At 63.5% G+C, this 25,333-nt stretch overlaps 4 protein-coding genes across 5 annotated transcripts; 1 reads left to right on the top strand and 3 right to left on the bottom strand.

Moving 5' to 3' along the window:
- Positions 1 to 68: 68 nt before the first annotated feature.
- Positions 69 to 12,737, bottom strand: LOC309832717 (mesothelin-like protein; the record flags this gene model as incomplete). Its single annotated transcript, XM_082670701.1, is given in 21 exon segments — positions 69 to 116; positions 209 to 372; positions 797 to 1,052; positions 1,262 to 1,356; positions 1,425 to 1,440; positions 1,443 to 1,557; positions 2,165 to 2,292; positions 2,365 to 2,520; positions 2,601 to 2,785; positions 3,113 to 3,219; positions 3,221 to 3,264; positions 3,473 to 3,563; positions 3,849 to 4,027; positions 4,111 to 4,237; positions 4,361 to 4,446; positions 5,423 to 5,543; positions 6,566 to 6,685; positions 7,446 to 7,531; positions 7,637 to 7,697; positions 11,482 to 11,540; positions 12,732 to 12,737. Coding segments are annotated over 21 exon segments (2,250 nt in total).
- Positions 12,738 to 13,243: 506 nt separating this feature from the next.
- On the bottom strand, positions 13,244 to 14,999 carry RPUSD1 (RNA pseudouridine synthase domain containing 1; the record flags this gene model as incomplete). Of its 2 annotated transcripts, none has more annotated exons than XM_082670553.1 (5): positions 13,244 to 13,671; positions 14,105 to 14,206; positions 14,360 to 14,462; positions 14,594 to 14,717; positions 14,791 to 14,999. In XM_082670553.1, 5 exons carry the CDS (start codon positions 14,997 to 14,999, stop codon positions 13,244 to 13,246), a joined length of 966 nt encoding a protein of 321 aa, XP_082526679.1. The 2 variants fall into 2 exon arrangements, with proteins under 2 accessions (XP_082526679.1, XP_082526680.1); XM_082670554.1 differs by having other exon boundaries at positions 14,839 to 14,972.
- A 544-nt stretch (positions 15,000 to 15,543) lies between these two features.
- Positions 15,544 to 24,363, top strand: CHTF18 (chromosome transmission fidelity factor 18). The gene is made up of 23 exons (XM_082670423.1): positions 15,544 to 15,627; positions 15,882 to 16,019; positions 16,238 to 16,432; positions 16,515 to 16,665; positions 16,831 to 16,999; positions 17,370 to 17,462; positions 17,557 to 17,609; positions 17,742 to 17,886; positions 18,208 to 18,417; positions 18,920 to 19,017; positions 19,319 to 19,442; positions 19,522 to 19,673; positions 19,798 to 19,891; positions 20,138 to 20,236; positions 20,379 to 20,509; positions 20,752 to 20,923; positions 21,763 to 21,987; positions 22,069 to 22,218; positions 22,311 to 22,441; positions 23,090 to 23,234; positions 23,338 to 23,451; positions 23,862 to 23,919; positions 23,995 to 24,363. Exons 2-23 carry the CDS (start codon positions 15,929 to 15,931, stop codon positions 24,129 to 24,131), a joined length of 2,937 nt encoding a protein of 978 aa, XP_082526549.1. The 5' UTR covers positions 15,544 to 15,627; positions 15,882 to 15,928; the 3' UTR covers positions 24,132 to 24,363.
- A 113-nt stretch (positions 24,364 to 24,476) lies between these two features.
- On the bottom strand, positions 24,477 to 24,865 carry GNG13 (G protein subunit gamma 13; the record flags this gene model as incomplete). The annotated part of the gene is made up of 2 exons (XM_082670286.1): positions 24,477 to 24,582; positions 24,768 to 24,865. The coding sequence occupies 2 exons, from the start codon at positions 24,863 to 24,865 to the stop codon at positions 24,477 to 24,479; spliced, it is 204 nt and encodes a 67-aa protein (XP_082526412.1).
- Positions 24,866 to 25,333: the final 468 nt, after the last annotated feature.

The following is a 25,333-nucleotide window of genomic DNA, read 5'->3' as shown; positions in this document are numbered from 1 at the left end:
GGAAGAAGCCAGAGGGCAGGGGCAGCATCTCCCTCACTGGCTGGGGCAGTGACCCTGGGCCCAGGTCCTCAGTCTGGCTCCAGGTCCTGGGAGCTGGGTGTGGGCAGGGACTGGCCCTGCAGGCCCCTGGGATGTGGGACGTGGCCAGGTCCCCTGGGCATGGGGCAGGCATCTTGGTCTAGGCAGGCAGCCAGCTCCACCTACCAACCCCGGTTTTCCTGCAAGTGGTGCTGGGGCAGCGCTGTCTTTGGAGGCCATGGGGCACGTGCCCTGTGAGTGGTTCCACCTGGGCCCCAGGGTGCTCCAATACAGCAGCCACAGGAGGCCTGACGGCAGGGCCACAGCAAGTGGCAGATACCCCAGGTGGGCTGCCTGTAGGTGGAACATGGAAGGAGCACCCTTCAGTCCAGCTGGGAGCCCCCAGGCTGTCCTGCCTCCCCCAGGCCTGGGCGGCCCCTGCGCCGGGCTCAGGGCTCACACCATCCCTGTGGGTGGGGAAGAGCAGTGAGGACCCCCATGTACAGCTGCTCTTCTGGGTCCCGATGGGGACCTCAAAACTTCCCCACTCTCCACTTTCTGCTGCTCAGCAGATTTTGGAGGAGGTGTCCCTCAGCAGGCAATGCGAGGTGAAGCCAGTGTCACCCAGATGTCACCCGAGGAGGCAGATGGAAAGAGTAGGCCAACGCTGAATGAGATTGGGCGCAAGACAAGAAGCTAGTAGCAGTTGGGGGAGGGGGGGCACACAGGGCAGAGCGGGGATGGCCCGCTGGAGTGGGGAGGGTGGGTGCAGGCATACCTGAGCTGGGGTCAGTGCTCCAAGGCCGGTCTGAGGTGGGGACTAGATGGGGCATCCAGGGGATGGTGTTGGGGGTCCTAGTTGTCACGTGGGTGAGGCCGGTGGGGCCGGTTGGGTCCGTGTCCAGGCCCAGCTCGCCCAGGGCTGACCGATTGAGGCTGCAGAGCCAGGAGCTGATGGTGGGGTGGCTGTGAGCCTTCTGCAGGTCCCCCATGTTCTGGCCCAGCAGCGTCGTCACGTTGCCCACGCTCAGGCTCTGCGAAGGGAGCGAGGGGTCGTGGGCGGGGTCAGTGCTTGGCCGGAGCGCAGGGGTGAGACCCAGCAGAACGCACCTGGAGAAGTGACCTGGGGCCCACACTGCCTGCACACCTCCGACTTTGGGGTGGGTGTTGGGGCCTGCAGACCGTAACCTAGGCATCCTCGTCTAGGCCAGCCCCACCCCCTGACGGGTAGCCCCCGGCCCACCTGCAGCACTCGGGTGTTCAGACTGGTGAAAGTGTCAATGTCCACGGAGACGTTAGCCTGGGGCAGGTGCCGCAGCTCCTCCACGGGGGCACCGCCTAGGGGCGGGGCAGCGATGAGGGGCGGGGCTTCCGGGAGGCGTGCCCTACGCAGGGCGAGGTCTCACCGAGGTAGGGGGAGGCGTGAAGCTGTAGTAGGCGTCTACAGTTCTGGCGGTGCCGAAGGCCTCTCGGGCCTTGTCGTAGAGCACGTTCTTGCGGCTCTGAGGGCAGGAGGAGATGTCTAGGGCTCCGGCCAGCCTGGGTGGGGGGTGAGGCTGATAGGCAGGCCAGAGGCCCCTTCTCCTCTGGACGCTGGGCCTGGCTCCCGCTTTCTGAACCACAGCTTTCCTCTTGCTCTCCGTGCTAGGTTCAGTAGTGTCTCCTCCAAGTTCATGTCCACTCAGAACCTCAGAACGTGAGCTTATCTGGAAATAGGGTCTTTCCTAATTGTAGCTGTAATCAAATTAAGATGTGGTCATACTGATTTAGGGTGGACCTTGAATCTAACGACTGGTGTCATAAGAAGAAGGAAACTTGGACACGGACACAGTGGGAAGCCAGCTGTGACAGAGGCAGAGATGGGGGTGATGCAGCCCCGAAGCTGGAAGAGGCAGGAAGGAGCCTCCCCTACAGGTTTCAGAGGGAGGCCAGCCCTGCTGACACCTTAACTTCAGACTTCTGGCCTCCAGACTGTGAGAGGACACATTTCTGTTGTTTTTAGCCACTCTAATCTTTTGTTACGGAGGCCATAGGAAGGAAGCTAATTACCTACGATGGCCTGGCCTGGGCCCCCATAGAATCCTTCCTTGGCCGAGGAGTGGAGGTGGCTCTGAGGTGTGGGGGGTGGGTTGCTGGGTGGGCTCACCGAAACTCCAAGGGCCGGATGGCCTGGATCTGGCGGGGGCTCATCCAACAGAGGCGGGAGCCCCCGTTGGCCACAAGCAGGGCACTGGTGATGGTGCCGTTGTGGTCCAGGAACTTCTGCAGGATGACCTGTGGGCAGGGTTCGGGTCTGCAAGGCCAGGGTCAGCGGGGTCCCCTGCCCACCCCCACCCCCACCCTCACCTCTGTCTGGTTCTCCAGGGCCCCGTCTGGGGCCAGCAGGGCCACGACCGTGTCCTTGGACGTGATGTGCCACTGGCCAGTCTCCACATGGGAGTAGAGGTAGGCCAGCGAGGGGATGAGCTGCAGCTGCTCCTCGGGGACGCTGCCTGGGTAGACCTGCAGTGGGAGGCAGGTGGTGGTCAGGCCACACGGCCGGCCCACCACCTGCCTCCCACTGCCGGTCGCTGGCGCACCTAAGCCAGCTTGGCCTTGACGACTTTCTGGCACTGGGTGGGCAGTGGGTGCTGCAGCAGGGGGTCCAGGTTGGCCCTGAGCACACGGCTGCCCAGGCAGGACTCGAGCTGCACGCAGTCGTAGCGTACCAAGAAGAGGTCATTGTGCAGCGTGGCTGCAGTGATGTTGCCAGGGATGCAGGGTCTCCCTGTGGCAAGGTGGAGTACGGGTGTTGAGGACCCAGCTGGTCAGCACTGCTGCTGACTTTGGGCCCCACCTCACTCCTGACCTTGACCCTTCCCAAGCTTGACTCCTAGCCAAAAACTTGGCCTGGACCAGACTGACTCAACCCTGACCTTGGTCTCAACTCCCAGTCCAGCCCCACCAGACTCTGACCACTCCCCTCAACCTGGACAGAGACCCTGGGCCAAGCTCAGGAGGTCCAGGCAGAGGGTGCCATGCCTCTGGTGCCCCCACTCCGGGATGAGGAGCCCGAGCAGGGGGAGATGTGAAATCCCCAGGCCATGGTGGCCACACTGACCTGTGTCCCGCTTGGGCCGTGAAGGTACCAACTTGGCCTTGGCCTCGAGGAAGCCAGTGCCAAAGCGCCTGGCATCACACTGGCTGAGCTGCCCTGCCCGTGGCCACTATGGCCACTATGCTGCCAAAGAAGTCTAGGCCCACGGCCTGGCGGGCGGGCCTGGAAAGTCCACACCCTGGGGAGGGCCACCAGGGCTACCTGTTCCCTCCTTCCTCCCCACAGACAGAAACTCTGTGACGGGGAGCGACTGGGGACAGCAGTTGGGCATCAGAGTGGCTGCCGGCCGACCATCAGGCCTGGGCAGGCTGGTGGAAGGTTGGCTGGATCCCCACCTGCCCCGGGGTGCTGCCCTACCTCCTGCAGCTGCATCCACAGGCTGGGGCTGATGTAGGTGGCTAGGGGTCCCAGAGCCTGCAGCCCCTCCAGGTTCCAGGAGCCAGAGGGCCTGGTGTGCGAAGGGGGCTCTGTGTCGGGCCCTGAACAGCACCCAGACCCCTCAGACCGCCTACCCTCTCTGAGTGCCATTCCCAGGGCCTGCCCAGCAGAGACTCTCCCACCCCAGGCCTCTGGGCACCTCAAACCCGTACCCCATAGGCTGCAGGGTCAGAGTGGGGTGGGAGCTGGGTCAGAGGTTAGAGGTCAGTGGGGCTGTGGACATTGATCTCCAGGCTGCCTCCTCTATCAGGTGGAGGAGGGGAAGCCTGGGCAGATGGCATGGGCCCCCACTCACCCGAGCCTGGTCCTGCCGCTGGCCAGCAGCCTGTTGAGGGCGGCCATCAGCTGGGGACAGCGCCGCAGGTTCTGCAGCACATGGGGGTCTGCAGCCATGATGCTGGATGCATCTGTGTCACACACCAGGACCCCGAGGAGCAGCAGGTCGGAGGTGCTGAGGCTCGGGCGGGGCCCTCCCTGCAGGACAGCAGGTCAGCATGAGCCTGGTCCCACTGCCCGTCACCTGTCCTGTCCTGGCCTGGCCGGCCCACGGTGCCTACCAGGCAGGCCAGGGCCCTGTGCCGCAGGGTGGCCTTCTGGTCGGGCAGGTTGGTCAGCAGCCCTGTGTTGCCCTGGGCTGTGCGGCGGACGAAGGCCTGGCAGTCGGCTTCCCTCACCTGTGTCAGTCTGTGGGAAGGTTGGAGGGCTGTCAGGAGGGGGGGAAACTGGGGGGCCTCCGAGTGACTGAGGTGTCCCTGGGGAGCATGCTCAGCCCACGCGGCTGGGCGCTGGGCGGGGAGGGGCACTCATTCGTAGAGGAGCAGCAGGTTGGTGGGGTGGAGCTCGAAGTCGCCCTGGAGGCCTTGCCGGGCGGCCAGGTTGGCCAGATAGCTGAGCTGGGCAGGGCAGGCAGCGTGTCACTTCCTTGCCCGGCCGGGGGCTTGCCCAGCCCCTTTCCCTCTGCCCATCTTAGGGCCCCCCACCTACCTCTCAGCCCCTGTCCCCACGTCCACCCGTCCCCTCCTTTTGCCTGCTGGCTCTCTGTCCCTGGACTTCATGTTTTCCTCTTCCTGCCTTAACCTCCACAACGAGAACTGGCCTCAGAACGGGTCAAACCCAGCTTGAGAGCCCCCTCTCCTCTGGCATCAGGCCCTTGCCCACCCCAGCCCCCACTGCACCACATTGGCTCACTGAGGATCTGCTCATCCAATGCACCCCTGCCTGGACGTCTTGTCCCACTTACTTGGCCTACTTTGGGGTTGTTTCAGATTTATTACTAATTTTATATTAATTTTATAATAAGACAATAGCTTTCTTTCCTTCCTTTCTTTTATTAAACTCAGGGACTGGTGACGCTTGGGTCAGCTGTGGGTCCAGGTGAGCTCAGCTGGCCCCTCTCACAGCCCAGGTGGAGGAGAGGCCAGCAGGCTGGAAGATCCCTCACCCTCGGGGAGCCTGGAGGACCTGCCACAGGTGCCAGATGGAGGCCAGGTAGGCAAGCCCTCACCAAACCAAGAACAAGAGGCAGGAGTCTGTGGGTGATTGGTGAGAAGTCCTGGAAACAGTCCAAAGTGGGCCACACTGGAACATCATCCAGGGGAGAGAGAAGCCCACCTCAGAGGCTAACTTCCTGTCCGCTGGGTGACCTGAGGGGCGCATCTTGTGTCAGCTAGAGACAATCGTGCAGCTCTCCAGCACAGGGCCCTTGTGCTCAGGAGAGCTACTCCGTGTCCTGGCACCACATTCCTGGCCCTTGCTGCCTGGGTCCTCTGCCAGGGATGCCTCCCTTCCTGCCCGTCCCTGGGGCCCTTCTCCAGGGAGTCTGCCCTTGCCCTCGACACCCAGGCAGTCTTGGTAAGGGCCGCCGCTGACCTGCCAGGCTCCGAGGAGGACATGCTGCGTCTCCATCCTCCTGATCAGAGCGGCAAGCTGGTCCCGGGCTAGCTGACTGGCCGGCTGGCACCAGAAGCCTTGCAGGAGGGAGGTGTTGGCACTGGGCAGAAAGGAGATAGACAGTGAGGGGCAGAGGGAGTAGGGGTCCCAGACTGCAGCATTTGGGGTGGAGGTCAGACTCCTCAACACAGGGTGGGGGTGAGAGACCCAGGAGGTGTGGACAGCAAGGCTCTGGCTGTCAGCGTATGCACACCACACATTTCCCCCGAGGGCGCCCTGTTGGTGCTGGGCTCTGAGCTATGAGCAGGGCTTAAAAGTGGCCCCTGTCCAGACTCAGGATCTGGTTGAGGCCCAGTTCCAGAGCTTGGGGCTCTGAGGTCCCAGCGATGGCTGAGGTTTTGAAGGGCACCTGTTGGGTGTCTGCAGCCAGGCCTTCCTCATGATGTGAATCTAGTAAGATCCGTGCACAGGGGAGGGTCAGGTCTCATGAGACCTTAGCCTGGGCCCAGCTGGTCCAGCTTGGCCTCCAGCCCTGCCTGATCAGTCAACTGACTGATCAATTGATTGATGGCAGATCAGTGGCCTCCAACCCCCACCAGGACAGAGTCTCAGTTTGGGACCGGAGAGGGCAGCAAAGCTTGGGGCGGAAAGAAGAAAGCTGAGAGGCCTCAGGACAAGAAGTGATTTTCGGGACTTCCCTGGCAGTCCAGTGGTTAAGACTCCATGCTTCCAATGCAAGGGGTGTGGGTTTGATCCCTGGTCGGGGAACTAAGATCCCACATGCCGCATGACGCGGCACCCCCCAGAAAAACAAAAAGTGATTGTCTGCCGGGCCGAGGTGGGGGACCCGGGCCCCAGCCAGCCGCGATGGCCTGGGGTCCTGTCCCAGCCGTGTGGGTGTGACTCTGATGAAGGACACCAGCTGCCCTGAGCCGTCTCCAGCGAGTGGCCTGGGCAGGCAGGGCCAGGCCCCCCATATAGGAGCCGGGAGTCAGTCCTGCCCCGGCCATGGCTGGGCCGTCAAATGCAGACCCTGGAGATGGTCCCTCCTTCTCACCCCCACCCAGGCCTGCCAAGGAATCTGTTGGGGAAACTTGATTGTGACTCCGAACCTGCACTCACCTGGCCCACATGTTGGCCCTGCTGACATCCAGCCCTCCCTGGGTGGCACCCTCGGCCTGGGGATGAGAGCAGTGGGCAGTGAGTGACACCAGGAAGGCGAGGCCTGGGCTCACCAGGGCACTTGGAACAGAACAGGCCATAAGCATCTGTGTGGGGGCGTCCAGTGTCGGTCTCCCCAGGGCTCCCTGTGTCCCGGGTGGGCCTGTGACAGCCCCAATACGGAGTCCTTGGGAGCTCCACGGTGCTGGTCACCTGTGTGCCAGCCTGGGTCTGAGCGTGCTGTGTGACCAGGTGAACATGTGTGGCAGTGTGTCTACCTGTATACACGACTGTCTGATGCTGTATGCCTGTGCCCCTAATGGTATGTACAGTGGTGGTGGTGTATACACAAGTATGGTGAGGTGTACATGTGTGGGATGGCATGCATGACTACACAGTAGACCTGTGTGCCTGCTGGTGTGGCAGTGTATACATTCTGTGACGATGTGTAGCTGGTGGCATGTGACTGTGTGTCTGGAAGCATGTACACACCTATGTGATGGCCTGTATGCATGCCTACCAGTGTCCACGTGTGTGCACCTTCTCCCTCCACCCCCTGTGGCTCTGTCTTCACAGTCTGAGCCCTGAAGCCCCCGAGCAGAGGGACAGGGGTCAGCTACCACCTTCTCCTGCTCCTCGGTTGCTCATTCCCTTCTAGCCATGGCCCGCCTTGTCCCTGCCTTGTCCCCAACAGAACCCCCACCCGCAGTGCCCCATCTGTGCCACCCCCTTCCCTTCCCGGACCCCCAGTAGAGGCTCAGGAGGAAAGAGGGTGGTCCTGCTACCCCGAGGAGCCGGCCATGGGAGCTGCCTCCCAAGAGGGGAGGGAGAGTCATCTCACCTGCTCTGGGGCCCATGGCTGTGTGGTGCCCACTGGTCATCCTGGCAGGAAGGCACCGGGGTCACAGGCAGCGGGTCTGGGTCAAGCTGGAGAGGAGACAGGAGGTGGTGAGGCCGGGGCAGGGTACAGAGGGGAGGTCACCACCCAGGGTCACACAGGACAGGTGCCATGCAGGGCAGGTGACCCCGAACCTTGGGCTGCAGCCGTGTCTCTTCGTCTTTCAGGAGGGCACAACCCACAAGCAATGTGTCTCTGGAACAAAAGGGAGCAGCAGAGGGGGAGCCAGGCCAAATCCCGGCTTTCTTATCACAGGTCAGGGCTCAGGGGATCTGCAGCTGGGCTGCTGTGTCTGCAGTGGACAGCTCTCTCAACAGCTCGGAGGTGGGGGTGGGCGGCGGTCCCAGTGAGTCCCTGCAGCAGCTGGGGTGAGAGGCCTGCTGGCCCCCAACCTACCCTGGTGCAGCCCCAGCTTCACCCCCACACCAGGCGGCCCAGGCAGCCCCCTTCCCTTCTCAGGGCCTCGGATGCCCAGTGAGACCTGGCCCCGGGCACAGCCCATGCTGCAGCCTGCTGGCAGCTCTGGCCGTGGTGGAGACCGAAACTGAGGCCTGGGGAGGAGGTTGCGCCAGGGAGCCTGGTCCACACTGCTGGCTCCTGGACCACGGCCTTGCACGGGCTGCTGGCTTGGGGCACCTGTGCGCCTCTGGACTCTGCATGGCCCAGGAGGAAGATGGGGAGGTAACCGCCCCAAGTGGGGGCCAAGACGGAGGCTCAGAGGGGCTCAGCTACCTGCCCAGGGCCACACAGAGGCCAGACTCACAGCTGGGGCCCTGTGCGTCCAGTTGGTCGCGGCTCCCGTCCCACCCCCGCCCCCCACCTGAGCACCAAGAAATCTGTCTGTCCTAGAAGGAGGCTGCTCCAGGTCCAGGCGGCAGATATCAGAAGCGGGGATATTGTAGACGTGGTGCCAGGAGTCCAGACACCAGTGGTCCCACCCTGCTCTGTGTCAGCCCCTGCAACTGAGCTTCGGGGCGCAGGGGTGGTGCAGGGTGGGGGCACCATGGTCTCCGCTCACCTCCATAGCTCGCTCAGCACCCTGCCCTGCCAGCCACCCACTCCTGCAGTGACGCCTGCCAGGCAGATGTGTAGGGGAGGGGCTGGGGCTATACCAGGTGATGCAGCCTTGTCAGCCCCTGGAGGCCCCAAGAGCAGTGGGCACCTGCTCCCCAGCCTCACAGGAGCGGGAGGCTTAGCTCCCAGTTGGCGGCTGCCCAGCACATACCCCTCCCCTGGGGGGCCTGGCTCAGCCATGACCTTGCCCTGAGGGTCGCACCTGCGTTTGTACACGTGTACACCTGCACTTGACGTGTGCTGGCATCCATGTGTGAGCACACATGCACATCCGTGTGCACCGAGGAGCACACACATCTATGTGTACACGTGGTGCATGTGGTTCATGTGTCCCCTGCAGGGATCTTAGGCACTCGTGGCCCCACTGTGGGGCCTGGGTTGAGTGACATGTGGCGTGTTTCTGTACTGTGGATACTGGAGCAGAGCCGGCTATGCATGTCCACACGTGTGTGCACTGTGGGGCAGGGAGGGTGTGCAGGCAGCCTCAATGGGAGAGCTGTGCCTGCCACACATGTGGCCCTGGGGCCCAGCACCCTGGGGCCCAGGACAGGGACGGCTCCACAGGGCAGGTCTCCAAGGCAGAGCAGGAGGTGTGGCTGCGGGAGGGTTGGGAATGAAGATGCCCACAGACACTTCTTCCCCAGCTGAGGTGGGGCGGGCTGGGTGCCCCAGGCTGGCCCTTGGCCCCAGCTTTCACCACATCTGCCTCTGCTTGGCAGGGCCAAGAGGGCTCTGGGGCCTTGAGCCCCCATGACATGGGTTCAGCCGCTGAACAACTACCACCTGCATCAAGGGCCACACATGCCCATCGAGCCAGCCCCGCAGACAAGCAGAGGTGCTGACCCTGGGGGACCGGCAGCTGGAGGGACCAGCTGAGGATCGCTCCCCGGCCCCTGGATAGGCCCCATGGGAGTCCAGCTGCAGCATCTAGAGCTGGAGGGCACCCAGAGCTTGTGGTGACAGCCCCTCTCCCCTGAAAACTGTCCAGTGACTCCCCGTCCACCTGGCCCAGGATGGGCTTCCAAGGGCCCCTTGGCCACCAGGAGGGCCAGCTCAGCTCCATCTGGCAGGGTGTGTGGCAGTGAGGACAGTGACCCCCAGGGTCTGGAGGGGGGCGGGGTCCAGGGAGCAGGTCCCGCTGGAGGTGGGCAGGCTCACCTGGGCTCTAGCACTGACCCCCTGAGGCTGGCTGGTCAGCTCTGGAGCAGTCAGTTTTGGCTGAGGGCTTGCTGGAGCTCTGGGTGCTGAGGGGTCTGTGGGGGTGGGATGTCACTTGGTGGTGGGGTCTCCACCCACCTCAGGGTCCAGGCCTGGCTGAAGGACACTCCCCATAGGCCAGTGAGTGCAGGAGGCCAGATGCTGGCTGCCCCTTTTGGGTTTGGCCTCTAGGGAAGCCCAAGGCCCCGGGTGGACAAATGACCACAGCAACAGAGCAAGTGCTGGGCTGTAGAGAGTCACACCCATCCCCAGCTCTGTCCTGTACTGCGCGTGGAATCCGGCCCCCGCCAGCAGCACGGCACAATGCTTGCCGTACACACGAGGAGACTGAGGCCCACGCTGGCTGACGGCTTGTCCCTGTCCACACAGAGTGAGCAGGGGCAGGGTTGGGCACTTGGGTGTGCTCCTGACCTGCCGGCATTGTGCCCCCTGGAGCATGACCGCTCACGGGCTGCCCCACAGTAGGCTGTGGGGGGCAGATGGACTGGGTGGACCCCATGTCCTGGGGCCAACGGGAGAGGCAGCATACCTGTAGGGAGCAAGGTCGGGATCTGTGGTCCTGGGGGTTCTCAGAGGGGCTGACAGGGCTCTTCAGGGGGAGGAGCCAGGCTGTGGGGAGAGGGGAAATATACATGGAACATCCCCAGGGCAGTTCCTACCCATGGGCCCCTGTTGCCCTTCCATCCTGCCTTCCCTCCCTCCGTGGCTGCCTGTCTGTCTGTCCAGTCTACCCCTCTTCCTGTCTGTCTTGTCGCTTGCTCTGCAGGCTCAGCCCATGGGCCCTGAGCCAGGCTGTCATGCCCAGGTCAGTGCTCTGCGGCGGGTCACGCCTGCCCTCCGCTCTCCCCTAGGCCCCTCCTCAGCCAACTGGTCCTACCCTGCAGACCATCAGTCAGGGTCGTCCCAAGGCCCCAACCTGGCTGACCTCCTCAGGCCATTTGGCAGTAAGCAGGGGCTGGAGCCCCAGGGCCACGTGGTGGCGTCGGCTGTGTGCTCCCGTCCCTGTGGCTGGGGTCGGGGGTGGGGGCCCTGGAGGCTGGTTCCTGGCCCAGCCGAGACTTCTGGCTACAGAAGGGTGGGGATGGGGGTGACCCTTGGCTCCCTGGCCTCACCAGCAGCTTCCTGGGACCTGAGCGGGGGGACAGCAATGATGCCAGCCAGCTGAAGAAAAATGATTCTCTCTGTCCTGGCATGAGAAACGCCCTCCAGAGTTCAGGACCTGTGCCCCAGGGAGGGCCCCAACATGTGGCCAGTCGCTGGGGCACAGAGAGGAAGACCTGGCCACCCTTTGGGGTGTTGTGGGGTAGCCCTGCCTGAGCTGGGTGGGGAGGGGCCCCTGGGGGCCCCTGGAAGGAAGGGCTGTCAGGGTGGTCCTGGCTTGGCCACAGCCCCTGTAGGTCCAGACCCTCTGGCAGGTGCCAGCAGTTGGGAAGCACCTGGGTGTGTCCATGGGAAATGGAACTTCCAAAGGTCACCGCAGTCTCAAGAGGACAGGGCTATGAGGGGCCGGGGTCAGCAGTGACCCCGTGTGGCAACAGCAGGCATGACAGTGGCTGAGCACCGCCCAGAGGTGTAGGGGGTGGGGCCGTGAGGAGGGGGCGTGGGGAGAGGCGGGAAGCCTGCACAAAGTGGGCTCACGGCCCTGAGTCCTTTGGGGACCATTCTTTCATTCTCTATACACACTCACTGAGCAGGGTCTGGGGGCCGGGCCACGCTGTGGGTGAGGGGCTGATGCTCCGCAGGGACCTAAGGAGGAGACAGTGGTGAAATGCTGAGAAGGGGGTGAAACAGGTAAGAGTTGATGGCAGAGGAGGGCATTAGGGTGTGGGGGGGCAGATGGTGGCGGGGAGAGGAGGGCAGAGGTTGAAGGTAGTGGGAAGGAGGTGGAGCGGAGGGTGGTGGGGGGAGAGGTGGGGCAGTCCTCAGCAAGGAGGTGAGGTGGTGGGAGTGCCAGGAAGGTGATGCTCTCCCACCCCGCCCCCATCTGACGAGAAAGGGTTGTGCTGGGCACATCACAGTAGCCATCCATCTGTCCGGGCTGCTGCCCCGTGGGTCCCTCCGATCCTGTTACAGATGAGGAGACGGGGGAGCAGAGGCTGGGACCTGGGTCTCTGCAGAGGCCCCATGCGGGGTGGGGGTGGGGTGGGGGGCTGCCTCTGGCTCCACCCGGGCTGAGAGCTTGCTGTGGTTACAGGTGGGGTGAGCCCAGGAGCCCCACAATAGGGCCTGTCTGCCTTGGCCGGCCAAGAGGAGGGGCCTAGCCTAGTTGGGCACAGGGACATGGTGTGTGACCTCAAACTGGCTGGAGGCGTAGGCGCCAGCCCTCCCGTGGCATTCTGAGGTGTTGGAGGGCCCCAAGGTTTGCACTGTGAGGGCAGCAGCTCTACGGAGAACACTGGTGGGACCAGGTGGATGCTCTGATGGTTTTGGCTGTGGGTCTTGGGGTCCTCCAGGGATGCAGCTGACCCAGCTCTGTCCCCTACTCAGAGCCCAGCCCCCACACCAAGGCTGCAGGGTGTTCACTGAATGGGGGGTGGGCAGGTCAGCAGCTAGGATTATAAGGTCCGTCCTGGCTCCTGTTGGGGTCTAGGGCAAAGGTCTGTCCAGTGAAGGGATGGGGTGGGGGTGTGAGCCCCCTGAAATCCCCACATCAGGCACATTCATGGTCACTTGCAGGGTCAGTCATTGAGCGTTTATTCCCAGTTCTCAGAGCTCAGCTATGGCTGGGGAGGCGTGGCCGTGTTGTGGGGATGGAGGAGGGGGGGGCTGGTGGGCTGCCCTTGCTCTCAGGCTGAGGTCCTGCCTGGAAATTGCCAGGCAGGTGACGGAGGCAGCAGCCGCAATTAGGGGCCCGGAAGACCCCATGGAGCAGCGCTCAGGGCAGGCCTGGAGGGATGGCACGTGAGGTGGGGGCTGAGGAGTGTGGCCCACACCCACCTCCATGTGAGACGCTCAGGATGCAGGTGGAGGGGGCAGAGTCTAGCAGAAGCAAAGGCACAAGGTCAGACGGGCCTAGCAAGGAGGGTTGAGGTCTGCAGATGGAGAACCCAGCCAGGCTGGGGTGATGGCCACAGAGGGTCCAAGCAAAGCAGCGTGGAGCACGGTGCTCTGGGGTGTTGGCTGGGGGCCCAGGAGGAGCCCACCTTGAGGGTGGCCCAGGTCCTGGCTCTGCCTCTTCCAGAGTGACCCCGATCAAGTCTACAAATAAGTTCCTGGGGTTGAGGCTCTAGAACCAGGGAGGTGCTCTGGGGCAGTTTGTGGGGGTTGGGGTGTTGGGAGGGAGGCCCATGTGGGTCCCACAGCCCAAGAGCTTAATCCTCTGGAATTGCAGCTGCCTGGCTCCCCCTGCTGGCCAGGCCTGGCCATTGCAGGGATGTGTCCAGGACTCTGACCTGCAGCCCCCAACCGTTGGAGTCCCAGCCTGCCATCCCCACCCCAGCACGATGCTCTCAGTTGTCCGGCTCCAGCGTCCACTCCGACAGCCACTTCAGGCAGGAGGCCCGCTGTGCTTCTGTCTCAGGGAGCTTGGCAGGGGGCGGTGGGGGCCGGCCCGGCCCGGGCAGGGGCGTGGAGGGGCTGCAGGGCCTGGGGCCCCCTTCTGTGGGGTCAGGGTCTGGGGCAGCCCGCAGGACCTGGACGAGCTCGTCCAGTGGCTGCACCAGGGTGTGGGGGCTCCAGCAGGCATCGAGGGTGGGCACGAAGGGGTCGGGCGTGCAGGCCTCCACGCACTCGGTGCATGTGGGGATGCGCAGGTAGAAGGCGTGCAGCATCATGCGGAAGGGCTGGTCCTCCTGGTTCGAGGCCTGGCCATAGGTCTGGTCCCCCACGATGGGGTGGCCCAGGGCGCTGCAGTGCACGCGCAGCTGGTGCGTCCGTCCTTTGGGGAGGAGAGGGGGCCAGTCAGGCGGGGGCGCCACCCCATGCCCACCCCCTACCCATTCACATCATGCCCAGCACCGTCCTTGAAGCCTCACACAACCCCTGGGGGCAGCAGACCTCCCTGTTTCATGCCACAAAGACGTCAGAACTCAGAACAGAAGCGACTTCTGGGGTTGCCCCTGGTGAGGCCAGGGCGATGCTCGATCAACTAGAGAACCCAGGCCAGAGCGACCTCGTACAGGGCAAGAGGCTGCAGGCTGTGAGACTGAGTGTGGGGGAGGAGTCAGCCTGGCCAGCAATGCTGGGAGACCCTGGGCAGGTTCCTTTCCTGTGTGATGGGGACACTTCGGTGCCCTGTGCCAGGAGATACCCAAGGCAGGACACCATCAGCAGATAGCAAGGAGACCTGGGCACACGCGCCCTGGACACACCCGTGAGAGGCTGCAACAGCACTTTGGAGACAGGATCACCTGCATACAGTCCGTGTTCCAGGACCACCAGCTCAGTGAGGCTTGGTTTTGGGTTCTCACAGCCTGAAGGGAGCAAGGAAAGCCCAGAGAGTTGGCTGGGCCAGCTCCATGGCTGAGTCCACCCCAATCCCAGGTCGCCTGCCCGGGTTGCCCCAGCCTACCCAGGGTCCCCACTGGACGACTGTGCCCCTGGCCCCCAACCCCTGCCCTCCGTACCCTGTGTGCCCTCAATGCACATGGTGTGGGTCCGGCCTTCTGTGCTGTTCTTGCCAATAGCATAGCTGATGGTCATTCGGCTCTCCTGGACGTGCCCCCGCACCTGCCAGGAAGGGGGTCACATGCTGCTCACGGGGTCACCCACCACTGCTGGGAAACCCATCTGACAGCCAGAGGCTATCAAAGTGGATTGAGTGTTGGAGTCTCCTGCTCCAAGGACCAGCTGGGCCTTACCAGAGCCAGATAAGCCTTGGTGACTCTCCGGTCCTTGAAGCACCTGTAGGCACTGCCTGCGGCTGCCTTGTTCAGGGCCACACAGAGTGCCCCGCTGGTGGAGAAGTCCAGTTGGTGGCAGAACCTGGCATGGGGCAGAGGATCAGTGGTGGCTGGGCTGTGGGCCGCTTCCCACCGACGGAGGCTGCTGTGGGTACCTGAACCCGTAGCAGGTGTCAGGGTCGGCCAGCTCTGGGAAGCGGTGCCGCAGCTGCTTCTGGAGGGTCAGCGTCTCCCACCAGGACTTGCTGTCGATGCGCACATCCCAGTGCTTGTTCACCACCAGGAAGTCACGGCTCCGGTACACGACACACAGGTTCTCCACGCTGCCTGGCTCCATGGTGGCTGCAGTGCAGGGCAAGTGCATGGAGCGGGGTCATGGGGTGCCCAGCCCACATCAGGGTCCTGCCCACCTGGCGTGGACACCCCTGCTCCCCAGGGCCCTGGGTCTGAAGCCACCGAGGCTGTGTCAGGCAAGCTTGCAGACCTACTGTGTGCCTGCACTCCCACCTCTGAGTCAAGTAGCAGGGTGTCAAGTAGCAGGGGTCTGGCCAATATCAGGGGAGCTAGTGTTGCCCTAGGCTCTGGCTGTGGGTTAGTCCTGCCAGACCCGGGCCTGGGGAGAAGCAGTCTTGCCCTCCAGCCTGCTCCCACGGACCCTTCCCGGACGGGCCACGGACGCGCGATAGGAGCCTTTTCCTGAGTGGGGTGGGGTGCAGGGCAGGGGATGGGGCTCTCCCTCTCCCACGTACACGTCCCCTGCCCTGCCTCCCCTCCGAGGAACCCTCGCCTCCCGCGTCTGATGGGCACAGGCGGAGAGGTGCCCGGCGGACTCCACTGCGAACACTTCCCGCGCCCCTGCCCATTCCGAGATCGACCTGCAGCTGAGCTGCGCCGTCTAGGCCCCCGATGCTGCTGCCCGGCCCTGGCTCCTGCCCTCGCGTCTCCCTGCCTCGTGGCCCAGCAGCCCCGGAGCAGTCACTTGGACCACAGAGGTGCGCCTCGCCGGGCCCAGCCTGGGCGCTCAGTCCCGCCCACGTCCCGCCCACGTCCCGCCCACGGCGCAGACGGGCGGCCGTGCTGACCAATGGAGAGCGCCCGGATCCCGCCGCTCCGGCTCCAACGTACGGACTCAGCCCCGCCCGGCCTGCGCGCGCAGCCCCGCCCACGCCCCGCCCCTCCCGCTGACCAATGGCGAGCGTCCGGATACGCCGGCCGTTGATTGGCGGCGCCGGGTCTCTTTGGGCAGGAGCTGCGCGCTGGGCGCGGGAGGTTCGCAGCCGGCGGCGGGCGGCCATGGAGGACTACGAGCAGGAGCTGTACGGCGTCGAGGATGACTTCCACAACCAGTTCGCGGCCGAGCTCGAGGTGCTGGCCGAGCTGGAAGGTAGGCGTGGGCACTGCCGTGGCCTCGTCCCCCGTAGCTCGACAGGGGTCTGGCCCACCCGGGGATTCCAGGAGGGCTGCTCGGAGGGGAGGCGCGAAGGCCGGGAGGCAGCAACAACCTGAGAGAGAGCAGGGCCCTGCAGCGCCGCCGACCTCGGGGGCTGTGACTGTGTGCAGACGAAATGCTCTGCATGACTGCTGTGAGTTTTCTCTCCGCAGGGACAACCGCCATGTCACCTTCCAGGGACCCCTGGCCCACCGTGGGCCGGCCCCGCCTGACGTTCGAGGAGACCATTGCTGGAGGGAACGCTGCCACTCACTGCTCTCCAGGCGGACCTCCAAGGAACAGCAAGGGCGGTGCCAGGAAGAGGCAGCTGGCCGCTGACATCCACGGGGACAGACCCCTGCCCCCTAGTATGTTTTCCGGGGGCCCAGAGCATAGGGGTGGGGTTCGAGGCTGGAGAAGGACCTCTGTTCCTTCCATGTGTCTCCCCAGCCCCCAAAGTCAAACGGTCCAGGCTGGAGGCTGCCAGGAGACTGAACTTCAGGTCCGATGAGATGGAAGAGCCGCTGCCTCCTGACTCCCCGACTCAGGACATCACCCCCCCACCGAGTCCTGAGGTCCCTGCTGAATTATGGGGCAAGGGGTGTGTAGCTTGGGGTACAGGTATCTCAGTATCTTGGAAGGATCTGGTTTCTTGGACAACGTCTTGAGGGCTGGGGATTGGGGGTCTGTGGGAGGGCTGGGTAGCCAGCAGTGGATCCAAGTCCCTTCCCCAGGAATCCCCAAGATGGTCATGGTCCCTTCCCAGGCCCTTGGACACTGGGGCTGATGTGGGTCTCACTAAGGCCTCGCCAGCCGCCCGCAATCCTGTCCTGAGGCGGCCCCCTGTCTTGGAGGACTACATCAATGTGACCTCCACTGACGGCAACCGGGCCTTTCTAGTGCTTCAGGCTGACCCAGTGGGCACTGGGGTCCAGGTGGGTGCTGTGCAGACACGAGCGGGGGCCTGGACATCACATCCCCTACCCTGAACCTGGGAACCCCTCTAGAGGTCCATCTGGCCTCTAGTTTTCCACTCGGGAGAGCCATCTTTCTCCTTCACTTTCCTACTCTTTCTCTTCTTTTTTCTTCTTCTCCTTCTTTTTACTTGTTTTCTTCTTTTCTCTTCTCCTCCACCTTAGATCTGCTGCCATTCCAATGATCCCTTGGGGTCCCTGGTGAGAAGGGGCTCCTTGTGGCCCGTTGATGCTAGGAAATGCCATCTAGGTCCCTGAGCACTGTTGGGAGGGGGGTTGTAGAAATCCCATAACCTAGAGGAGGGTGACTGATGCTCTCCCTTCCCTGCAGAGCCCTCTTCTTGACATCCGGTGGCGTGGCCGTGGCCAGCTGGATCTGCTGGGTGTGTCCTTTGCCTCCCTGAAGGAGAAGATCGACAGTGAGGTAGGGTCTGCTGGGGTTTGCTGGGAAGGGAGAGGTAGCTCAGGGGTGAATGGCTGGCTGAGCCATCCTGATTCCAACCCCATTGTCTGCACAGCGGCGGCAGCGACTGCTGGAAGAGGCCCAGCGGCTCTCGGACACACTGTGCAGGTGACACAGTGGGCCCCTCCACCTCTGAGGTCCTCACCGGTCCTTGGATTGCTGCCCCCCAGCATGTATTCTGGGGGGTGTGATCCCTGCATGGGGTTAAGGCCCAGTGGCTCAGGGCACAATGCTCTCCAGTCTTAGGTCAGAGGAGGTGGAGGAGGGGCCCCAGCCCTCGGGGGCCTCTGAGGAGGAGCCGGCTGACAGCCAAGATGCTTCCCAGCATTGCCTCTGGGTGGATGAGTTCGCACCCCAACGCTATACGGAGCTGCTCAGTGACGACGTGAGGTCCTGTTTTTGCTTAAGTGAAGTGTGACTGGCTTCTTTGTTGCCGAGAGAAAAGTACTTAGGGCCTAGCAGGTCTTCATTTTGCCAGCCCACAGAGGGGTCAGGATTTGGAGAAGGGATTTGACCAGCCTCGTTGAATTGTAGGTGGGGAAACTGAGGCCAGTATAGAGCCTTTCGCCGGTCATCACTTGTCATTCAGCCTCAGCATCACTGTGTGTGTCTTTGGGCTCATGACAGTAGGGTGACATGAGGGGCAGGCACTAGGAGTCCTTGGTGCTGGTGGCCGCCCCCCCAGGCTGGGCCTCTCTTCTTGCAGTTCACCAACCGCTGCCTCCTCAAGTGGCTGAAGCTGTGGGACTTGGTGGTGTTTGGCCGAGAGCGGCCCACCCGGAAGCCCAGACCCAGTGTGGAACCGGCCCGTGGTGGCAAGGAGGCCACAGCCTCCAGCAAGTGGAAAAGCCACGGACAGGTGCTAGAGGAGATGCTGGAGGCTGAGCTGGATCCAAGCGGGCGGCCCCGGCAGAAGGTGAGCCCACCTGGCTGTGGGCTGTTCTCTGGATGGCTGGCACCATTGCAGCCTCTGGGGGCCATGAGGCACATTTACTGCCCCCGAGGGTGTAGGTGGAACGATGTCAGGGTCTAGGTGAGGAGTGTCAGCAACGTGAGCTGGGAATTGAGTCCTTTCTTCTAATGACTTAGATAAGACTAGCACTCCTTGCAGGGCCCTGCACCTCCCCACAGTGATTATGCTGGACTGTGGGTGGGTTCTGGCTGTTAGTCACGTCAGTAACAGCTGTGTCCTTGTCAGGTACAAACGTAACTCACTTCAGGCAAGGCTTTATTCTCGCTCTGCACGACCAGCAGGCAGGGGCTTGTTTTCCTTTGGTGACTGGGGCAGGGCAGGAGAACATCTCTTAGCACTGAGCTTCACGGGATAGGATTTTCAGTCTCTGGCGGTTGGGTCAGGGTCTCCCAGAGTCCGTGAGGTGCTGTGGGTTACAGCACGTTTTCTCCTGCCTTGGCTGCAGGTGGCGCTGCTGTGTGGGCCCCCAGGGCTGGGCAAGACCACCCTGGCCCATGTGATTGCGCGGCATGCTGGGTACTCTGTGGTGGAAATGAACGCGAGGTGAGTTGGGGGAGGGCCAGGTCTCCTTTTGTCCTGGTATGTCTGGTCGAGCCTGGGATACAACCCTGAAAGCCTCGGGGTGGTGGGCTGTGGAATTGTCCATCCTCAGGGCTCACTGGGATTTGGCCACAGTGTCATGGGGTGGCCTTGTGTAGTATCCGTGAGTTGTACACGTGGTGGCTCTGCCCTGGGAAATTGTCCTGCTGGGGACACTGGCTGCTGCCCTGGCTGAGGCCATGGCTGCTGCACTGGCTGAGGCCATGGCTGCCCTGACAGCCCCTCCCTGGCCTCTTGGTTCCAGTGATGACCGCAGCCCTGAGGCCTTCCGAACGCGCATCGAGGCAGCCACGCAGATGGAGTCGGTGTTGGGCACTGGTGGGAGGCCCAACTGCCTGGTTATCGATGAGATCGACGGGGCCCCCACGGTGGGCCTCCTGGGTGTGCTGCGGCCGGGTGGGCAGGCAGTGGGGGCTGTGACTCACCTCCGTCTGCATGTCCCCTCAGGCTGCCATCAATGTTCTCCTGAGCGTCTTGGATCGCCAGGGCCGACAGGAGGCAGAGCCAGGGGGCCCCGCTGTGCCCACGGGCGGGGGGCGGCGGCGCCGGGCAGAAGGGGGGATCCTGATGAGGCCCATCATCTGCATCTGCAATGACCAGTGAGTGGGGCGGGGCGGGACGGGGTCTCCGCTGGGTGGGCGTGCCCCACGCCTGCTGGGCTGTGGCACGCACCCTGGCGGCCCTGGCCAGGTGGGCTCGCTGTGCAAACCGCTCATCCCACAGGTTCGTGCCCTCCCTTCGGCAGCTGAAGCAGCAGGCACTCCTGCTCCACTTCCCGCCCACGCTGCCCTCCAGGCTCACACAGCGGCTCCAGGAGGTCCGTGAGGGCTGCCCTCCCTCTGCCGTCAGGCCCCCAGCCTCCCAGCTGGTCCCAGGATATGGGGTGGAGGTGCTGGGACAGTTTGGTCTCTGGTGGTGGGTGGTTCCAAGCAGCGACCGAGGTCCTTCCTCAGGGATTTTCGGCCTTTGCTCCCCATAGGATAGGAGCTGACCCCTGTTTCTAGGGAGGAGGTGGCTTTAGGGTGGGGGTCGGGGGGACACTCACCCTCTCACTTCCCTGCAGATCTCCCTGCGGCGGGGCATGCGGCCTGACCCTGGCGCGCTGGCGGCCCTCTGCGAGAAGACAGACAACGACATCCGCGCCTGCATCAATGCCCTACAGGTGGGCAGGTGGCCGTGGCGGGGGTGGGGCAGGGGCAGCCAGCAGCCGGCACTCCCCCATCCCCGCACCACCGCCGTGTCTAGTTTCTACACGGGTGGGGGGTCAGCCACTCTCACCGCCCCACCCCCCACCCCATGTCCAGTTCCTGCATGGGCGGGGCCAGCGGGAGCTGAGCGTTCAGGCTGTGCAGACCACACGCATTGGCCTCAAGGACCAGCGCAAGGGCCTCTTCTCCGTGTGGCAGGAGGTCTTCCAGCTGCCCCAGGCCCGGAGGTAGGTAGGCCAGCCCCGGTCTGGGATGCCAGCCAGCTCTGCCTTTGCTGACGGGGTGTGAGGCTGCACGGCCCTGGGGGCTGCTTGGCTCTGCCTCGGCCTCCCTCACTGTCCCTTCTCGGGGACCTCAGGGTATCGTAAACGTATACAAGCTGGTGCCGCCGGGAGGGAAAGGGTGGGCAGGGCTGGGTCCAGGGTGATGGGGCGGGGGCTCCACTCCAGCCTCAGGGCCCTCTCTGCAGGCACCGCATGGGTCAGGACCCGACCCTGCCCTCCCACACACTCCTGCTCGGTGATGGGCACGTGGGTTCAGGGCCCCTCGCTACCAAGGTGCCCCTGACCGCGGCCTCTCAGCGGTTCTACCACATCTTGCATGTGGCCGCTTCTGCGGGTGAGCACGAAAAGGTGGTCCAGGTAACCATGCTCTACCTCAAACCTTTGCGGGGGGCTGAGGGGCAAGAGGCCAGCATCTGGCAGTGTTTCTCATCCCCAGACAGTGAGTGGGACACGCTTCAGATGGTGCTGAGCCCGAGGAGAAACAGGCGGGTGGGAGGGCGGGGAGTGGACACGGGGCATCGGGAGGCTTCTGAGAAGGGGTGGGAGCAGGGACAGGCTGGGAGGAAGGACTGACCCTGGCAGGAGGGGGATGGCCAGCGTGGGGTCGTATGATGGGGTCACTCTGGCTGCTCTTGGGGAACTATCTGAAGGGCCCCGGCAGTAGCTGGAAGGGGCTGGATTCTGGATGTGAGCTGTGGGAACAGGGACGTGGGTGCACGTGGGGTGGAGAGCAGGTGGTGGATGCCCCCCATCCCCTGGGAAGCCTGGTGTAAGTTGCCTCCCTGGCTAAGCAGCTTTGGATTAGCAGCTGGGGATCCTTGCAAATCTGGAAATCCACTGTGTGGAGGGCAGTGTGGTGGCTGGAGGGGAGGGATTCCCACATGGAACAAGAGTGGGGGCTCTGTGTCCTTGATTCTGGTGAACAGAACTTCCTTTAGGGAGGGGTTGGGGGCTTCTTTCTCACACGTCTCAGGGTCTTGGTCAAACCAGAGTTGGGGTGGCAGGGTGGGCCTTCCTGGCCACCCCCATCCCCAGGGCCCTGTGGCTACTTGCTGGTGTCTGCAGCTGTGCCTGAGACCCTGGGCCTTGCAGGCAGGTGGGAGGGGAAGGGTCCCACTGTGTGGTGCTTGTGCTGTGGGCTGGGGGGGCGTGAGGCTGGAGGGGCTCAGGGAACTGGCCCGTCCACCTGCCCGCAGGGCCTTTTCGACAACTTCTTGCGGCTGAGGCTGCGGGACTCCAGCTTGGCAGCCGTGTGCATAGCACTTGACTGGCTGGCCTTCGACGACCTGCTGAGCCGGGCCGCCCACCACGGCCAGAGCTTCCAGCTGCTGCGCTACCTGCCCTTCCTGCCCCCGGCGTTCCACCTGCTCTTTGCCTCCAGCCATGTGCCGAGGATCACCTTTCCCACCAGCCAGCAGGAGGTGCGCCCCACGCCCTGCCCATACCCAGGGTCTAACACCGGGGCCCTGGGTGACTTGGTCCTCGTCCGCCCTCCACCCCAGGCCCAGAATCGGATGAGCCGGACACACAACCTGATGCAGACGCTGGTGTCGGGCATCACGCCAGCCACCCGCAGCCGGGCTGCACCGCAGGCGCTCATCCTGGACACCCTCTGCCTGCTCCTGGACATCCTCGCACCCAAGCTGCGCCCTGTGAGTGCCTTGCCTGGAAGGGCTGTGGCTCCTGGTGGGGGCAGGCCCCTGGCCACGCTTAGCACCCCTGCCTGCTGCCCACCATCCCACAGGTGAGCACACAGCTGTACAGCGCCCGAGAGAAACAGCAGCTGGCCAGCCTCGTGGGCACCATGCTCGCCTATAGCCTCACCTACTGCCAGGAGCGCACGCCCGATGGGCAGTATGTCTACAGGCTGGAGCCGTGAGTCTGTGCAGCACCTGGGGTGGGGGTGCCTGGGGGCAGGAGGCTGGGGGGCTGGGCTCCAAGTGCCATGGTGATTGCTCGGCGTGAGTCTAAATGCATGGCTTTGGAGGTGTGAGTCTGTTTCCGCATTGGAGGGTGGGAGAGTCAGTCCTAGCTCATTCCTTGCCCAGATGTGACTGGGGGGTGGGCACAGCCCTGGGACCTGAGGTTAACTGCAGAGCCTCTCAGTGCCCCCAGGAGCTACCCCCAGAGGGCCCTTGAGCTCCCCAGGGCCCTGTTTCTCTGTCCTGAGAGGGTCGTGGGGATGGAGGACCGGCAGCAGTGGTGTCCAGATGCAGATCCTTGAGGCAGTAATGATGCTGGTTCCCAAGCACCCAGCCCCAGGCCTGAATCCAGGCCATGCCACGTTGTGTCAGTTCCTCCCTTGCAGCCTTCTTCAAGCCCACATACAGCTGGGGAAACAGAGGCTCAGAGTGGATAACACCCCTGCTGCCACAGAGCTGGGTGCAGCAGGGACAGGACTGGACCCGGTCCTGCATTGTTGCATTCCGGCAGTTGGGGTCGGTGCTAGTGAGTAGCTCCTGCCCCGTCTCTGCTGACTGAGTGCCCTGGTGTCCTGCCCTGCCCTGCTCACCCCGAGAGCAGGAACGTGGAGGATGTCTGCCGCTTTCCCGAGCTGCCCACCCGCAAGCCCCTCACCTACCAGGCCAAGCAGCTCATTGCCCGTGAGATTGAAGTGGAGAAGATGCGGCGGGTGGAGGCCTTGGCCCGGGCTAGGGTCGGCCCCCAGGTGAGCCCACCCCAGGCTTTGAGCAGAGCAGGGCCCTCAGAGTGGACACCGTCCCTGGTATGATTCTGCCTAGTCAGCTCTCACTGTACGTGACTTCTTGTAGGTGGACGGGGGTCCCCTGGGGGGCACTGGGGAGAAAGGGGCGCAGCCATCTGCCCCATGCAGCCACGAGCAGCGGCTGGAGTGCATCCTGAAGAGAGCTGCCCTGGAGGAGCAGGTGTGGTAACCCTAACCCTAATGGGGGGGCGGGGCTAGGTGGCCAGAGGGTGGGGCCACGTGGGCCTGGGTGGGCGACCTTGGAGTCCTATGGTTCTAAGTCCTGGAGGTCCAGCTCCCTGCTGTTCAGCATGATGGTTCCACCTGGCTTCAGTTTCTCATCTGGGCAGGATGCTGGCACCTCCCACCCTGGACCTGACCTTGGCAGGGAGCAGGCGACTGTGAGGGTGGTGAAGGGTGGAGGGAACACTTGCAGAGAGGGTCCGCGCTGGGGTGAGGGTAGGGGGCCATTGCCCAGAGGTGCCACGAGATCCCTCCTCCCTGGGAGATGGCCTCTGGGCCCTCCCACCAGGTAGGGGACTATCCGCTGTGGGTCAGCCCCCGTGAACCTGACCGGCCTATCTCCTTTAGCCCGAGAGGGACTTCTTCGGTCGTGTGGTTGTCAAGAGAGCGGCAGCCCCGAGCACAGGTGTGTGGGGAGGTGGGGGTGGTTGAGGGACTGGGGTCAGGGTCGGGTGGAGGAACGACTGTGTGGCCCCTGCAGAGCACGCAGCCCCTGAGACTGACACGGCCGAGCAGCGCATGGGCACCGCGGTGGGCAGGAGCGACGTCTGGTTCCGCTTCAAGGAGGGCGTCTCCAACGCCGTGCGGCGCAGCCTGTACATCAGGGACCTGCTGTAGCCTGGGCCACACCAAGCCCCCAGGATCCATGCTGCCACCTTGGCTGTGCTAGATACTCTGACCCACACTTGACGTCCCCAGGATCTATGCTGGACACTGTGGGCCGTGCCAGACCCCCCTGTCCATGCCGGACACTCTGGGGTTGTGCCAGACACCCTGGATCCACACCGGCCACCCTGGAGCCACACCAGATGTCCCCAGATACACACTGGGTGCCTGGGTGTTGCTTTCTCTCTCCTAGAAAATGTACAAAAGCATGTACATGCTTGAAAACTCTTTATAAAAGTCACACTTTTACAGAGTCGTTCTCTTCACAGGGAGGCGTGAGTCTGGGGTGTGGGGGCCTCACAGGATGGCACACTTGCCCTTCTCCACCCACGGGTTGTTCTTCATCAGGTCGGGGTTCAGGAAGGGGTCCTTGGGGATCCCGTCCTCAATCCACTTGAGGAGCCTGTGGGTGGGGAGGGGAGGGTGAGCACGAGGGCACCTGCCCTCCCTCAAGTGCTGCCTGATGGCAGTGTGTGGGGGTGTGGTTTTGGCTCATACAAATGAGCACAGAGCAGGGAAACGAGATGCAGATCATGGCTGGCCTTGGGTGGGGTGTGGCTGGGGCTCCATGGGGTCCTGGGGACTCACTCAGGGATAGTCTTGGATGACATCTCCCTCTTGAAGGCCAGCTGGTACTTGAGGCTCTCCACCTCTTTCTTCATCTGGGGCACGTCCCACTCCTCCATGGCATCCGGGGCTTCGGAAGTGGCCAGCCTGGGGCTAGAAGGTATGGGAGGAATCAACAGAGCCGGGGGCTGCCAGCCTACGATCACCCTCCAGATGCTCCATCCCCACTGGTGAGCCCCCTCCCACCCCCCCAACAAAAGGAGGGAGGGAGCCCCCACCCTATCACACTGACACCAGCTCACTGCCTAGGGAGGCCCCCACAGCCCATGCCACTCACCAGGGTACAGGGCTGGAGCTGAGGCCCCACTAATGAGACCCTGTGTGCCTGCCCCCCACCTCCCATGGGGCTAATTAACTGCAGAGAAAACTTTCCACCCCTACCCACCAGCAAAGCCTCACCAAGGCTGGGCCTGTGGGTTGGAGAAGGTGGGGTAATGTCCCGGTGCTGGGGGATAGCAGAACAGGACAGGTCCCCTGACCCTCCACCTGCAAGACCCACTTTCCACTCCCGGTAGCAGAAACCTATC

The sequence above is a fragment of the Grampus griseus genome (assembly GCF_964374135.1).
Source record: "Grampus griseus genome assembly, chromosome: 14".
Taxonomy (NCBI): domain Eukaryota; kingdom Metazoa; phylum Chordata; class Mammalia; order Artiodactyla; family Delphinidae; genus Grampus; species Grampus griseus.
The sequence above is the reverse complement of the archived record's forward strand: the minus strand, read 5'-3'. Positions and strand labels throughout refer to the sequence as shown.